The 14,062-nt window shown below is 56.2% G+C and overlaps 2 protein-coding genes across 2 annotated transcripts; both read left to right on the forward strand.

Moving 5' to 3' along the window:
* The first annotated feature begins 3,503 nt into the window (after positions 1–3,503).
* Positions 3,504–6,067, forward strand: ATP6V1F (ATPase H+ transporting V1 subunit F). Its single transcript, XM_037512953.2, has 2 exons — positions 3,504–3,843; positions 5,581–6,067. Exons 1-2 carry the CDS (start codon positions 3,686–3,688, stop codon positions 5,780–5,782), a joined length of 360 nt encoding a protein of 119 aa, XP_037368850.1. The 5' UTR covers positions 3,504–3,685; the 3' UTR covers positions 5,783–6,067.
* Positions 6,068–6,129: 62 nt separating this feature from the next.
* Positions 6,130–8,683, forward strand: ATP6V1FNB (ATP6V1F neighbor). The gene is made up of 2 exons (XM_037512937.2): positions 6,130–7,005; positions 8,427–8,683. The coding sequence occupies exons 1-2, from the start codon at positions 6,585–6,587 to the stop codon at positions 8,534–8,536; spliced, it is 531 nt and encodes a 176-aa protein (XP_037368834.1). The 5' UTR covers positions 6,130–6,584; the 3' UTR covers positions 8,537–8,683.
* Positions 8,684–14,062: the final 5,379 nt, after the last annotated feature.

Here is a 14,062-nt window from a genome sequence, read left to right on the forward strand (position 1 = left end):
AGGCCCAAGGGGGGCAGAGGCCTTCTGTCTGTCCCCCGGAGGACTGACCCGGGCTGAGGGAAAGGGGCTGGGGCAGAGGGCTGCCCTCTGGGCCATCTATTTGGCAAGGGCTGGGATGTTGTCAAGATGACTGAAAAGAAGCCGGGACAGGGGTCTCAGGAATGTGAGATGGGGTCTCAGATTCCTGGAGAGCTGGTGGGGTGGGAGGAGATGGACACTATGTTCCAGAAAACTGACCTTGCGTGATTTCCCTTCAGCCTCATCTCCAGGAGAGTCTCCAAATTAGGGCTTTCACATAGTGAGCTGACTCAATCAGAGCTGCTGCTCACCCGGCAGGCGGCAGAATGACATGCAAACAAGGAATTTTTACCCCAGCCAGGCCTTGGGTCAAATATGAGCCTATTCCTGCCCCTCCTTCAACCCTGGCCTTGCTCAGGGCCTCCCTCCTAAATTATACCAGGCTCTTAACTAGTCACCCTGGTCCACCAGCTTCTTAACTAGGCTCCTTGGCCCACAGCTTCTTAACTAGTCTCCCTGTCCTGGCCAGCTCCCTCTGCTGAGCCCTCCACTGCAGCCAGAGGGGATTAAATTCATGCCTCTTCTGCGGCTCCCTCCTGCTCCAGGCTAATGTCTGCTCTTCCTAATAAGGCCTCCAGGTCTCGATGCTGCCTCCTCACCATTCCTTCAAGAAGGTTCCGAGTCGGGCAATATGCCCATTCCCCATCACACCCTCTTTACAGCTTCTAGTTTTGCTGGCACGCATGCTGTTCGGGCCTCTGCCTGGAAACACCCTTGCCTCCCCACCCTCCCCATCTTCCTGGCCAACAAGAAGCTTTCACCACCACCACCAAGAAGCTTTCCCGTCACCACCACTCTGTTGTGCAACCACCCCAGGCTGGTTGTTATTGATTCAGGCGGACAGAAAGAATTTTGGAGCCTTCAGTATCTCTAACATACCTTTAACACTGAATCAGGGGACCAGACACACAGGCAGACCAGCAGGCAGGCAGGCAGCAACTAAGCCTCCCAGGCCCTGAAATCTTCTAGCTCTCTCTCTAGCTTCTCTCTGGCTTTTCTCCCGTTTATCTCTCTCAACCACTTGCTTTTTGGCCCAGGTGTTCACATTTATATACGCACACACCCCATGTTCGCCAGTTTCTTGGCCTGGGTGGCCGTAATCACAGGTGCATGTGCCCTGTGCTCAGGCTCCCAAGCGCCTTTTGCATCAACACAATATCATTTGTGGATAATGAAACCTGGGAAGAAAACAAAGCTGCAGGTGGCGGCTATAGAGGCCAACCACAGGGAGGCGAAAAAGAGCCTGAGGAACTATTTTTCTTACACACTTCCCCTCAGCACCCCAGCTCGAGCATTAGGGTACATCTCTGGTTACATTTACCATTCTGATAGTGACATGTAGCTAAGTGTCTGCCTCCCCCAACTGACTGAGCTCCCTGACCTTGGGAGGTCTAACAGGTGGGATGAATGAAGAAATGAGTGAGCACTGAGCAGCCAGCACAGAGCAAAGAAGCATCTCACTTGATGAATCCCCCAACTCTAGACCCATTCTTGGACATATCAGCACCCGCTGATGGACTGTCCAGAGGAGACCCAACACACCTGGCCAGGCTCCAAACCCCACTCTCCTCCTCTAGACTGAGTGAAGACTCAGTAGCCTATCTGCCTCCTCCCTCTCCTGTAAGTTTCTTCCCGCTCCTGACTCTGAATCCTGCCCCAGGTCATGTCCCCACCAGGACCTCTTCTCACTGTCTACCCTCCTCTCACTCTTTGCAGAAAGTTACTTGAGGACAGACATCCTATTTTAGCAATCTATGAGCTCAGATGCTGATCATGGCCACAGTGGATAAGCACTGGTTCAATGAAAAGAGTGAAAAACGTGGCACTGTCCCAATCTGTACTTTACCTGACAATCCCAGTGAAGGAGGGATCATTCTCTTAAGTAACTCATCGCCACGGAGGGTCAATCTGTGCCAGGCGCTGGGTGAGGGGCATCTCCACACACCCTTCCTGACAGCAGAAGACACCCTGCCCCTCACCTGCAGGTGTGAGCACTTTCCTGCATTTCCTGGCCTCCTCAGCTGTAGCTACCCTCCATCAGTGGGCTGATGTGTTTATAGCTGCTCTCCCCCAACTACAGCATGGCCCTGGGTGCTGAGCACTTATGGGCTCTATTTCCACATAATCCTAGCAGCCCTATGAAGTGGGCATAGTATTATGTGAAGACACCAAGGCCCTGAGAATGTTGATGAGTATACAAATCAGACCTCCAAGTAGCAGGCTACAATAATCAAACCACTTGTGCCCCAATCCTGAGCCTATTACATATACACCCATTAGACCAGACCATCTAAATGGCTGAAGCACTTGAAGCTCACGAACTACATGCCAGATAACAGGAGCACCTACTGGTTTAAAGGGAGGAGAAAAGAGTGGACCTTTCCCCTTCAACCTGCTCATTTCAGAGCTCACTCTTTCATTCCTCTACTTGCACACTCTATGTTCTCAAACACATCCAGTCCAAAACGCAATTTCGCCCATTTTGTCTCTATCTCTTAAAACTCCATCTACTTCTCCACATTCCCCATTATCATTACCTACCTGAGTGCTGGCCACCATCAACTCTTAGCACAATGGCCTCCCAATATGGTTTCTCCTCTTTGGAGCTTATCTCTGCACATAGGGCCGTGGCAGGGCTATGTCTGAAATATAAATCCAGCGACATCACCCCCTGGCTTAAAACCCTTCAGTGGTTTCGGGGTAACTTCCATCTCTTCAACTTTTCTTGGAGGTACTTAAACTCCATCACCAAGCCTTTGCACACGTTCTTCCTCTTGCCTTCTCTGAGCACTCCCTGACTCCCTGGGTTAACTACCCCGGGTGCGCGCTCCGTACTTCTCACATTTTAGCAATTATCACATTGCTTTGCTTCGTAGGCTTGATGCAGTCACCAGACAGTATCAACTTGTTCATTCTTTGTTAGCTGAAGGAATGTGAACTACTTGTAAATTGCGTGCCATACATACACGATTCAGTCCAGGACCTTGCCCTCAAGAACAATAACTGGGGCCTCCCCTGGTGGCGCAGCGGTTGAGCGCTGGGCTCCGAAGCTGCCCGCAGCCTCTGCAGCGCCGGTTCAATCCCCGGCCGCCAGTGAGGGTCCCACATGGCGCGCAGACCTCTCCTGCCACCCGCTGCTCCCCTCAGCAGTGTACTTCGTCAGTCTACCTGTTCCGTTCCCCGCTCTGGCTCTGGCTCATTCTCTCACCCTCCCCCGCTTCTGACTGTACCCAGTGTTTGTATAAATAAATAAAAAAAATCTAAAAAAAAAAAAACCCAAACAATAACTGATTCATTCACTCTTCCGGGTCTCGGCACCTACGAGAAGTGGGCTCAACAGGTTTATTGCGTCAACGTTCCGATGACGTGTCTGTACGCGCCCCAAGGTGCCGCGCTGGCTTCTGGGAATCGTAGTCTCCCGGCTCGGCCCTCCCTTTATGGCGCAGGCGTATTCAGATGAGGCGGCTTTGCTACTAATGCGCATGTCCCGGGACTCGGAGTGGTGGAACTGCGCATGTCTCGAGGGCGGGGGAGCGGCCGAAAGCATCCACTGCGGAGGCGGGGCTTGGCGGCTTCAGGTGGTCTGCGCTGAGCTCCGGCTGCGAGGATGGCGGGTAGGGGGAAGCTCATTGCGGTGATCGGAGACGAGGACACGGTGACTGGCTTCCTGCTCGGCGGCATAGGGGAGTTGAACAAGAACCGCCACCCTAACTTCCTGGTGGTGGAGAAGGACACCACCATCAATGAGATCGAAGACACTTTCAGGTACGGTAGCCTGGGAGGCCTGGAGGGGACCCTCAGGGCACCGGGCGGGCTAGGTCTGCGATGGGCTGCTCGACCCCGACCTCCAGGGCCTGCAAAGTCCGTACCCCCGCCCTTCCAAGGCGGAGGCCCCTGCGCTCCAAGTTCCCTTTTAGGGCCCCATGGAGCAGAGCTGTGTCGGGCCCACGAGCTTCCCTCTCACATGACATTGTGTCAGGAAGGAAAGGGAATAGGACTTGTGACTGGCACCGCCCCAGGACTCTACCTGCCTCATTATAGCGGCACCCCCGCAGAGGGCGGTGCTCAGCTCTGCTTCTGGGGTTCCGGCTCTTCACCCAGTAGAGCCGGCGTCCAGCATTTTCATCTGCCTCAGAGGCTCACCATCGTCCTGGGAGGTGGTGGGTGGGGCTCTTATTCCCACTACAGGTAAGAAAACAGATTGAAGCACATTCCAAAGTCACGCAGTTAAGAGGTAGAGCAGACATTTGAATCCAGTCCCAACCTTTTCTGCTTCCCCTAAGTCAAGTCCACATTCTGGGTGTGCAGCTCCCCCAGTCTGCCTTGACTTTCCCATTGGTCCTCAGTACAATGGGCACAATACCTTCTGTTAAGACCTTGCACTTCAAGTCCTCAATGTCTGCCCTGGAAGTTTGAGTGCAGGCATGACCTTTAATCCAGGATGGGCCCTGGTGGCTTGAATTGAGTGTGCTAGCCCCCTCTCCCCTGCTCTGTACCAAGACTCAGGAATAAGCCACTCTCTGCTGTTTCTCCCTAAACAGCCCGGCCCTGAGCTACCGGCTGAGACTGGTTCCCACTGCCTGGGGTATGAGAGGCCTGATCTGGGAGGCTGATCTCTAAGCAGATTGGTAAAGATTCAAGTTGTCAGAGCTGAAGGACATATTTTATTCCAAGAACTTTGTTGTTACCTACCAGTCAGATGGTACCTCAGAGGTCATCAAGTCTGATCTAGGTCAGTGCCTGCACAGGGCAGGTGTTCAGTGTGTGTGTGGGAGGAGGGGGGGTGGTGAGAGAGAGAGAGAAGAATATACAATATGAATAAATATTTTAATGAACCAGTGTGTGGGTAAGTGATTACAAGAAAAGATGATTCAGTGCCAGGTTCTCCTTTTACAGAAAATGTGATTTTTCCACTTCCCATGTTGTTTTCTTACCTCATGCAAACTTCCCCTCTTAATCCATCCCTGTCTTCATCAGCATGGACCCTGAGGCCTTCATGGTCTCCTCATCCCTCCCTCACCTTTAATACTGAATTTCTCGTTGTAAGGTTCTGTTCATGTGTTAACATGAACAGTCTACCTTACTCCCCCCACCCCTGTAGGTAACTCTTGCTTTTTTAAAAAAATGCAAAAGAGCCTACAAATATATTTGTGTGTGTGTGTGTGTGTGTAGAATATATAGAGTGTATATAGAGAGAGGATATATTCTCTATATTCTTATCCTCTCCCTTTCTTACACAAAGCAGCATACAGAATACGCTGACATGTACTTTAATCTTCACTACCAGTTGACGTGGGGGCCTCCTAAGCAGAGGAGGTAGAAGTCAGCCCTGACAGCCTTAGCTTTTGAATGAAATTCATTCTGAATGGAGCAGAGATAGTTTAGCATAGCAACCTTTTCCCTTGTGCTCTGGGCTGTCTGGATCACACCTGTTCCTTTCTGCAGCCCAGCACACCAACTCAGCGTGAGCTGCCTCGGACACCCTCTCTTCTCTCCCAACAGGCAGTTTCTACACCGGGATGACATCGGCATCATCCTCATTAACCAGTACATCGCGGAGATGGTGCGGCACGCACTTGACGCCCACCAGCGCTCCATTCCAGCTGTCCTGGAGATCCCCTCCAAGGAGCACCCCTATGATGCTGCCAAGGACTCCATCCTGCGCAGGGCCAGGGGCATGTTCACCACCGAAGACCTGCGCTAGAGGGCTCCTCACTGCCCTGCAGCCCCTCCCTGACCAGGCTTCTCCCCAGGCTTGCCATCAGCCCTTCTCAAAGTTTTGAGCCTCTGTTTTCCAAGTCCCCACCCCTTCCCACTCCACTGAGAGGCCGGTGAGGTGCTTCCAGATTGCTGAGGCGCTGCCATTAAAGTCAAGGCTGGTTGGGAAACAGGAAGCCTGTTTTCTCTCTCCACTACCTCTCCCCCTGCTGTTATGCAGTGTCATTGTTGATGTTAAATTAAAGTAATATTCTTGCTTCTGTCCAAACTGGGGCTGGGTACAAGAAAGGCCATATGTGGGATGAGGCTGTTGGTGGGGATGAGATTGGCAGGATTAGAAAAGGTTCTGCCAGAAGACCCAGGAACAGAATAGGTAGACCAGAAAGATGGTGCCAGAACCCAGAATCAGGGACTGGCCTGAATCCAAGACCAGACTAGGAAAGGAAGGAGCCCAGGCCCTTGGCTCCCCCATTTCAGTCTGCTTTGGGCTGGGAGGGCATCTGACCCAAGGGACAGAAGCAGATAGCACAGGAAACCAGGAAGCTTGAGATTCGAGGCCGAGCCTGGATCCTGGAAGAGGTTTGGGGATCAACCTTAACCAATAGGCCCCAGCTGGAGGCCGCCTCAGAAAGCAAGGTATGAGGTCTGCTGAGGTAGAACCCTGGCCCTGTGTGAGGTGAGGCTTGGTTGCCAGGTGACTCCATTGGCAGTCACCTGCTGTCAGAAGAACTCTGCTTGCTGTGTCCACCCTCAGCTACAGCTACCCTGGTGCCACTCCTCTTGCCACCATGGCACGTCAACTCAACATGGATACTCTGCGGCAGAACTTCTGGAAGGAGGACTATCTGAGGGAGAAGATGTTGCGCTGTGAATGGCACCGCAAGTATAGCTCAATGGTGAAGGCTAAGCAGAAGGCTAAGGCTTCAGCCCGTCTCCCCCTCAAACTGCCCACCTTGCACCCCAAAGCCCCACTCTCGCCCCCACCTGCCCCCAAAGCAGTACCATCCAAGGGCCCCAGCCCTGTCCCGAAGGCTCCTATTCAGGCAGAAATGTACCCAGTCCCGTCTGCCACCCGGGCCCTACTGTATGAAGGCATCTCCCACGACAACCAGGGGCGCTACCAGTACCTCAACACCCGAAAACTGGACTTGCCAGAGAAGCGCTACATCTTCCCCATCACCACCAGCTTCACTTATGGCTGGCAGCTGGGTGAGCCCAACCCCCTGGAAACAATTCACCTCACAAACAATTCACCTCCATGTGCTGGGCACACGAGACACATGGGCATTCTTTCCTGGGGGTGTCCATGCCAGTGGAGGGTCCAGGCCATAAACACCAGAGCAAAGCTAATCGAAGGGCAAGTTCCATGATGACACTAGGCAGGGACTGGGGTGTGGGCGCTTGGGGTGGGTGCAGCTTTTGACTGGATTGTCAGGAAAGGCCTCTGGGGACCTCAGGCTGAGAAGTAAATGACAAGGGAAGTCAGTGGAGGGCTTTGAGCAGGTGCGTGATACTGATTAACTTTTTTTTTTTTAAAAAAGCACCCTGATAGGCCTTTTCAGGGCAAAGAGTAGACTGGCAAGAGATGACAATAGCTTAGATGCAGGCGATTAGTAGAAGAGCTAAAACAGATCCAGGATATGTTTTGGAGGAAGAGTCGATGAAACCTATGGAAACATGGAATGAGAGGAGGCGGGGGCTGCAGGGGAGATGGGAGAAGCAGGGTCCAAGGGGGCGTGCACAGGTCAGTACTGGCCAAATTGTGCTGGAGGCCTCAGTGAGGCTGCTGTGGAAGGAAGTTGCCCTCCGGAGCCAGGTCAGATTTGGGGGTCATCAGAAGGTAGGTGCTATTTAAATCTGTGAGAATGGGGAGCTTACCCAGGGACCTCCAGATGCTGAGTCTGACTGGAGAGGCAGGGAGCACAGAAATGTGTGGGGACTGTGGTGTTGGCAGGGAGTCTGCTCGTCTGGATTGAGGTGCTTCTTCCTGTGAGGCTCAGTCAAGATCATCTGCTAGGAAGGAGGAAAGTGGGGGCAGCGATGAGGTTTGAGATAAAAAGTGAAGATGTGGGAAAGGGGATATACCAGGGGTGCTGTGTCCTGGGTGATGCCCAGTGTCCCTTGCTGTGTGTGCGCATGAATTTCCAAGTGAGAGAGCTCAGTCATGTCTCTCCACAGGCTGCAGTGCCTGCACTGACAAGGTGCATGGTTGGGGATAAGCACACTTGAGTTTATCCTAAAAACTTCCCCCACCTTCCTGGAAACTCTAAAGGGGAATGGAAGGAGGAATTTTCCAAAGCAAGGGGGCAGAGGTAGTGCCACCTCCCAGAGAGGCCTAGCTCAGTCTGTCCCTACAACAGGCAGGCCTGAGTGTCCAGCCACCCCCTCCATGGAGGACCCTGAGGCTGGAGTAACACTGGCAGAGGACTGACAGCATTCTGCCATTCCTAGTCACCCGGCAGCCAGCCAGCTCCCTGCTTCCCAAGGCCTCCACTCCTCAGGAGCATGTCTTTATTTCTTCACACTTACAAAGTACATACAACACAGGCAGGTTCCTGGGGCCGGGGCTTCCATGCTCGGCAAGTTCCTTCACCAGGAACCCACTCCTGGTCTCTGGCGTCTCTTCCCAGGCCCCCCAGTGAAGCAAGAACTGGTCTCCTGCAAGATGTGCCGCATTGAATCATTCTTCCGCAAGAACGGGGCCTTCGATTTTCTTGACCCCCGGGACCTGGCCCTCTGACCTGGGCCCAGGCAGTGGACTCAGGGAAAGGAAAAGAAATAACAGGCCTCCCGGTGGGGTGAAGCCGTGGTGTGTGTCTCTGCCTCTGGCCCTCCCGGGCCCTGAGACTATGATCAGGACTTTTCCGAAACCACCTCTGACGTGCACTTGCTCGCCTGCAGCTGGCCGCCATTTCCCTAGGCCTCCTGGCTCTCAGCATCCCACCTGCGCGGTCTGCCGTGGCTAGAGGGGCTGTGCAGGGCGAGCGCTACTGTCCAGGTGCAGGCCTGTCCGGCGGCTCCGGCCACAACAGCTGCTGGAAGTTGTGGGTATTCCTGGGGAGAGAGTGGCCTGTCATCCCGGATGCCAGGGAAAGGCAGCACCACCCCAGCCCCTGGGCCTGCGCCCTCACCTGGCCCCCAGCGCCCGCAGCTGCCGGGTCCTCTCCAGGTGCGCGCGCTGGAGCTGCTCCCGCAGGGCGCGCCGCTGCCCGGCCGGGTCCTCCTGGGGCGGGATGGAGCGCTGAGCGCCCTGACCGCCCTCCCTGGGGCTCCGATGGAAGCAGCAGGGGCAGCCCCCGGCAGGCGACCCTCCCACTGCTGGGGGGCATCCTTGCCCAGCGGTGCGGGCGCCCGCACTTCAAGGGGGCGCGGGCGGCGCCGGCCCCGCCCCACCCACCCCAGCAGGGCCGTGGGGGCCCCGCCGCGTTCTCCTGGGGTCTTGCCTGTGGCGGGAGCTGAACCGGGGTGGCGGGGGGCTCCAGGGGATGCACCCGGCAGTGGCGGTTCCTGGCGAGGTGCAGCCGTTCTAGGACCTGGAGGAGGTGCCCGTCAGCGGCCGCGCCCCCCCGCCCCCCGCCCCCGCCCCGGCCGGTGCTCACCCGCAGCCGCTGCTGCTCGCGGGCCTCCAGCCGCCGGCTCCGGGCCGCGCCGTGCAGCTCCAGCAGCCGCTGCAGCGCCGACTCCCGCCGCGCCGCGCTCGCGCCGGCCAAAGCCTCCTCCCGGCCCGAGGGCTCGGCCCAGGCGGCCTTCGTGGCCCTGGGGGCCTCTGCGGCGCCCCTCGCTTCCCCGAGGGCGCCCCGGAGCCAGGCCGAGCCGCCCTCCCGCCGCCCCCTCCCCTCGCCCGCCTCCCGCTCCGCATCGCGCGCCGGCGCTGGGGACCCCGAGAGGCCGGCGGGGCGCTCCTGCCGCCCCGAGCTCATGGGCCGTGGGGATCCCGGGGCTGGGCGCGGCCCGGTGGGGGGCGGGAAGGCAGCCCGCGCCCCGTCCAGGGCCGGCCCCTGCGCCCTCCGGTCAACTGCTGACTCGGGGCTCTGGCCCTGCCTGCGCTGGGGGGACCCTCCCTCGGGACTTGGACTCTCCCTGCCCCCAGGCTGCGGCATCTGCTCTCCCGGGGGCCTGCGGGAGCCCCCTGGAAGTCTCGGGGGGTCGCTTGCCTCCCCTGGCTGTGGAGGCCCCGCTCCCTGGGCCACCTCCCAGGTGTGTGAGACATCACCTCCGGCAGGCTGAAGGCGCGCTGCCTCCTCGCCCGGAGGGGTCTCCCCAGCCCCCTGCACAACGGCCTCCTTTTGGGGGCTCTGAGGGCGATTTCCAGTTGGACCTTGAGGAGAGTTTCTGTTCTCCTCCTGGTGGGCCTCCCACCTCTGACCCTGGTGTGTCCCCTCTCTTGGACGCTGAGAGACTGCTTTGGTCTCCCCCTGGGGGGCTTCCGTTCTCTGACCCTGAGGATTGTCATCCTCAGTTTCCAGAAGGTTCTCTTCTCTCTGACGCTGAGGACTCTCCATCCCCAGCAGTTTCTGAAGTTCTGCTCTCTCCCGGTCCAGACGCCAGCCCAGCACCTGTGGTCCATCTTGGGGTCCTGGCAGGTCCTGGGAGGACAGGTCTGCCGGCCCTGGGGTTCCACGAGAAAGTTTTCTCCCCTGCGGGCTCCTGGAAGGTGGTGGACTGGGCCTCTGGGCCTCCGGCTCTGCTTGACCGTTTTCTTCCCTCTGGGTGAAGTCCTGGGAGGGATGGCCACTCTGTCCCAGGCATGTGAGGGAATGCCCATGCCCAGGGCCAGCTCCCCCAGGGGCTCATGGAGACCCTAGTGGCTACCCCAGGAGGCCTCAATTCCTCTAAAACCCTTGCCTAATTCTTGAATTTGTTAAACCCGTTTTTTGTAGGGCTTCCATGGTGGTTCTCCTCTCCCACCTGGCTCCCTGAATCACCCTCGCAGTCTCTTTACAGGCAGACCCCACCCCTGCACCCCCCAATCTGAGAGGGACCTTTTACCTTGAACTCTGAGCTTCCTGGTTCCCCAAAGCTGCTGCTGGTGGTGGAGTTCAGCTCTTGGGAACCTGAGGTGGAAAGCCCGATGTTGGGGTCCCTCTGCTCACACACATTCAGCCCCAACAAGAACCAGGAAGTTTAGGGAGTCCCCACTACAAGGGGTGGAGGGAGATGAGGGCTGGTGTTCTGAGAGCTGGTATGTTTGAACTTGGTGATAGTTCATCATTCCAGCTTTATTGGCACCAGCTTGTCAGGTTTGTCTAACAGCTGACCCCATCCTCCTCATCCTCCTGGCTAACTAAGGGGGACTCCCGCAGAGGAACAGCATACCCTCTTCCTCAAAACCCCCAGGGGCTGCCTGAGTGCAGGGAGGGCCTGTTTGCTGGGGTCTTCAGTCCCTCACAAGAACACCCCCACTTCAGCCTGCTGCATCCTTAGGGCCCTAAAGAAACCCACTGAATGCACCTACTTCACCCCCTGCCCTTTAGCTCGGTCTTTGTTTCTGACAGCAAAATCACATGTAATTCAAGAAATAAAATTCTAGGCCAGAGCCCGACCTAAAAACTGCAAGTCTTCATAATTAACAAAAGGAAACTAAAAAAAGAGACGCCACTGCTCCTTTGCAGCTGTGGAGGGAGCGTCGTTCTGCATCCATAAAACTAGTTAAAAGAACTTGATTTCATAAGGTCTGAGACTGAAAACTTTCACAGAAATATTCCATCAAGCAACACGGATCTGTGAATATTCATAACAGTAAACAAATGCATGTGTTCTCTGTGAAAATGAATCTGTCTTTTGAAGAGTTTCTGAACAAAGGAGTGTGATGACTCCCAGGCCTGTAGAAGTTATTGCCATGAACTGAAAATGACCCCCCAGTCCCTATAATTCTGATGTTTTATCACCCAATCATTTATTTCTCTGGTAGTAATGTCACTGATATCTCTCTATTCCCAAGAGAGAAAATACTTGTAAAAATTTCTGACAGGGCCTCCCTGGTGGCGCAAGGGTTTAAGCACTGCACTATGAAGCAATCCACAGCCTCTGCAGCATGAGTTCAATCCCCAACCAGGGAGAAACCCACATGGCACAGCAGACCTCTCCTGTCTCACCCACTGCTCCCCTCAGCAGTGCATTTCAGTCACTCTACCTGTTCTGTACCCACTCTGTCTCAGGTGAATCCTCTCACCCCCCACATCTCTGGCCTGTACCCCAGTTCTTGCATACATAAATAAATAAATCTTTTTTAAAAAAAATTTCTGACAGTCAGAAAATAATCCCTGGCATTGGCCCCTGCTCTCCCGCGCCTGATGGAATGATGAAAGGCTTATGGCTTTGCTCAGCATATTACTGACCAAATAATTTGAGTCTGTTTCATTTATATTAATAGGCTTGGAGCTCACAGCCTCCATCCCTCTCAGTTTGAACGGCCAGCCTGTCACTGTCACCAGGCTGTCACCAGAGACAGGCCCAGGTGCCAAGGCAAGTCCCTGCACTCTGGGTGTTCCCAGTGCCTGGTGTAAAGGGGCAAATAGGCACCAGGGAGCTGCTATTCCATGCACCCCCTCCCTGGGCAGCCAGGGACTGTCATTTCTGGTACTCTCTCCCCTGAGCCCTGGCTGAACTTCAGAATCCTGAACACAGAGCCTGAGACAGCTGGCACCAACCAGGAGGAACTGGTACATTAAATAAAAACCCTATTTGTCATCCTGGGTGCCCCTGAGATCAGGATGAGTGGGAGTGAGTTAGAATCTTGGCACCTGGGCAGGTGAGGACATCTCTGCCTGCTCACAACCTAGTCTGGGAAACCCAGTCCAAAGGCTCCTGCTCTCCTGCCCCCTCCTGTCAACTTACCAGGTGTGGGCTCGGCCCGCCTGCCAGGGCCTGCCTGCCACTGTGGGGCTGCATCCCTCCCAGCTTCAGGTAGATCCAGGGCTGGCAATGCACTTACTGCCTGCAAAGGCTGCCTCAGGGGCAGCCTATGGGTTCTGGAAGTGGAGACAGTCAGCCTGCCAGTCTCCAAGCCCCCAGCAGGTTATTGGGCCTCCCCACCCCAACACCCCAGAAGCTGGAACATGGGGCTACCCTTTCCAGGGGCTCTGGGGCATTGTGGATGTAACCGAATGAGAGACCCAGGAGAAGCCGGGTGCAAGGAGGGGGTGCTAGGCAGGGGCTGCAGAAGGAGACAGGGAAAGGGTAGTGACTGGTCCTTTTGTGTGGCAACACAGAATTTCCTGGGAGACAGATGACTCACCCCTCTGGGAGCTGATGATTCTGGCTCAGGGAGTCCCCGGCTTGGGGTGATGGGCACAGCCTGGAATTCTGGAAGGGTTGGGGGGCCTCTAAGCAATAGGGCATCATCCCCAGTGTGGTGGTCATCCTCTAAGATGGACCCCGGCAATGCTTCCCTCTCATAGTCCTGCCCTGGGAGGCCTCGACGCCTCCCCCTTCACATGAAGAAACTTGGAAATGGAACCCTCCTGCCAGACAAGACTGCATCTGGCTGACAACACGGTCGGCACACTTCCTCCATGCCCCACTAACACGCCCTCCTGCTACAGCAGAGGATGCCTCTGCCAGACAGGACTGCCATCCTGCCCCAGGTGCCTCAGGCAGCGGGTGACAGAGCTGGGACTGGGAGACCTGTACTGGAGAGAGGGGCCTGTGGCAGGCACTGCTCCTGGCTGCTGTCTCAGGGGCTCCTGGCATCGGTGCCGCTGCCCTTGGGGTGCTGCCAAGCCTGCTTTTCTCCTATGCTGCAGCTGCGTAAGGGCGTCTAGGGACCATCACGCAGCTGATTTGACCAGGATGGTCCATCAGCTGCGGGAAGGGACCCACCACCCGCACAGAGCAAGCAGGATGTGTGTGCCAGGCACGCGCTGACCGGTGACAGACGAGGCCAGGGGCCCTCCCAGAGAGAGCGACCATCCTGTCCACTCTGCCGCTGCGCAAACAGATGTGAACCTGGGTCTGTCCCCAGCACCCTCAATCCATCCACTCCCCTCACCATGACGATCCTCTCAGTGCCACACTCCCCCCACCCTCAGCCATGCCGCTGCTCACCCCACTCTTCGGCCATTCAGAACCCCCTATTCGACTCCCGGGCCGGCAGCACTGGCTCCATGCACACTGGGCCTGGTTCCTCAGACCGCAGCACTGGACCCGGGGGGGCCAGAAGAGGCTCAGCCCTGCCCCGCACAGCAGCTCTAAGTCCCACAGGAGCTGCAGAAAGATGGGGTGCCAGGGCATGAGGGGGTACCCTGCTGCTCTCTGCCATACCCCA

This window comes from Talpa occidentalis, unplaced genomic scaffold (genome assembly GCF_014898055.3).
Source record: "Talpa occidentalis isolate TD23 unplaced genomic scaffold, MPIMG_talOcc4v2.1, whole genome shotgun sequence".
NCBI classification, from domain to species: Eukaryota; Metazoa; Chordata; class Mammalia; order Eulipotyphla; family Talpidae; genus Talpa; species Talpa occidentalis.

What these genes read in the sequence shown, in the direction of transcription:
- ATP6V1FNB (XM_037512937.2), top strand. Translation starts at nt 6,585, where the DNA reads ATGGCACGTCAACTCAACATGGATACTCTGCGGCAGAACTTCTGGAAG. An exon ending in CACTTATGGCTGGCAGCTGG is followed by an intron (nt 7,006 to 8,426) that starts GTGAGCCCAACC and finishes GTCTCTTCCCAG; the next exon opens with GCCCCCCAGTGAAGCAAGAA.
- ATP6V1F (XM_037512953.2), top strand. Translation starts at nt 3,686, where the DNA reads ATGGCGGGTAGGGGGAAGCTCATTGCGGTGATCGGAGACGAGGACACG. An exon ending in GAGATCGAAGACACTTTCAG is followed by an intron (nt 3,844 to 5,580) that starts GTACGGTAGCCT and finishes CTCTCCCAACAG; the next exon opens with GCAGTTTCTACACCGGGATG.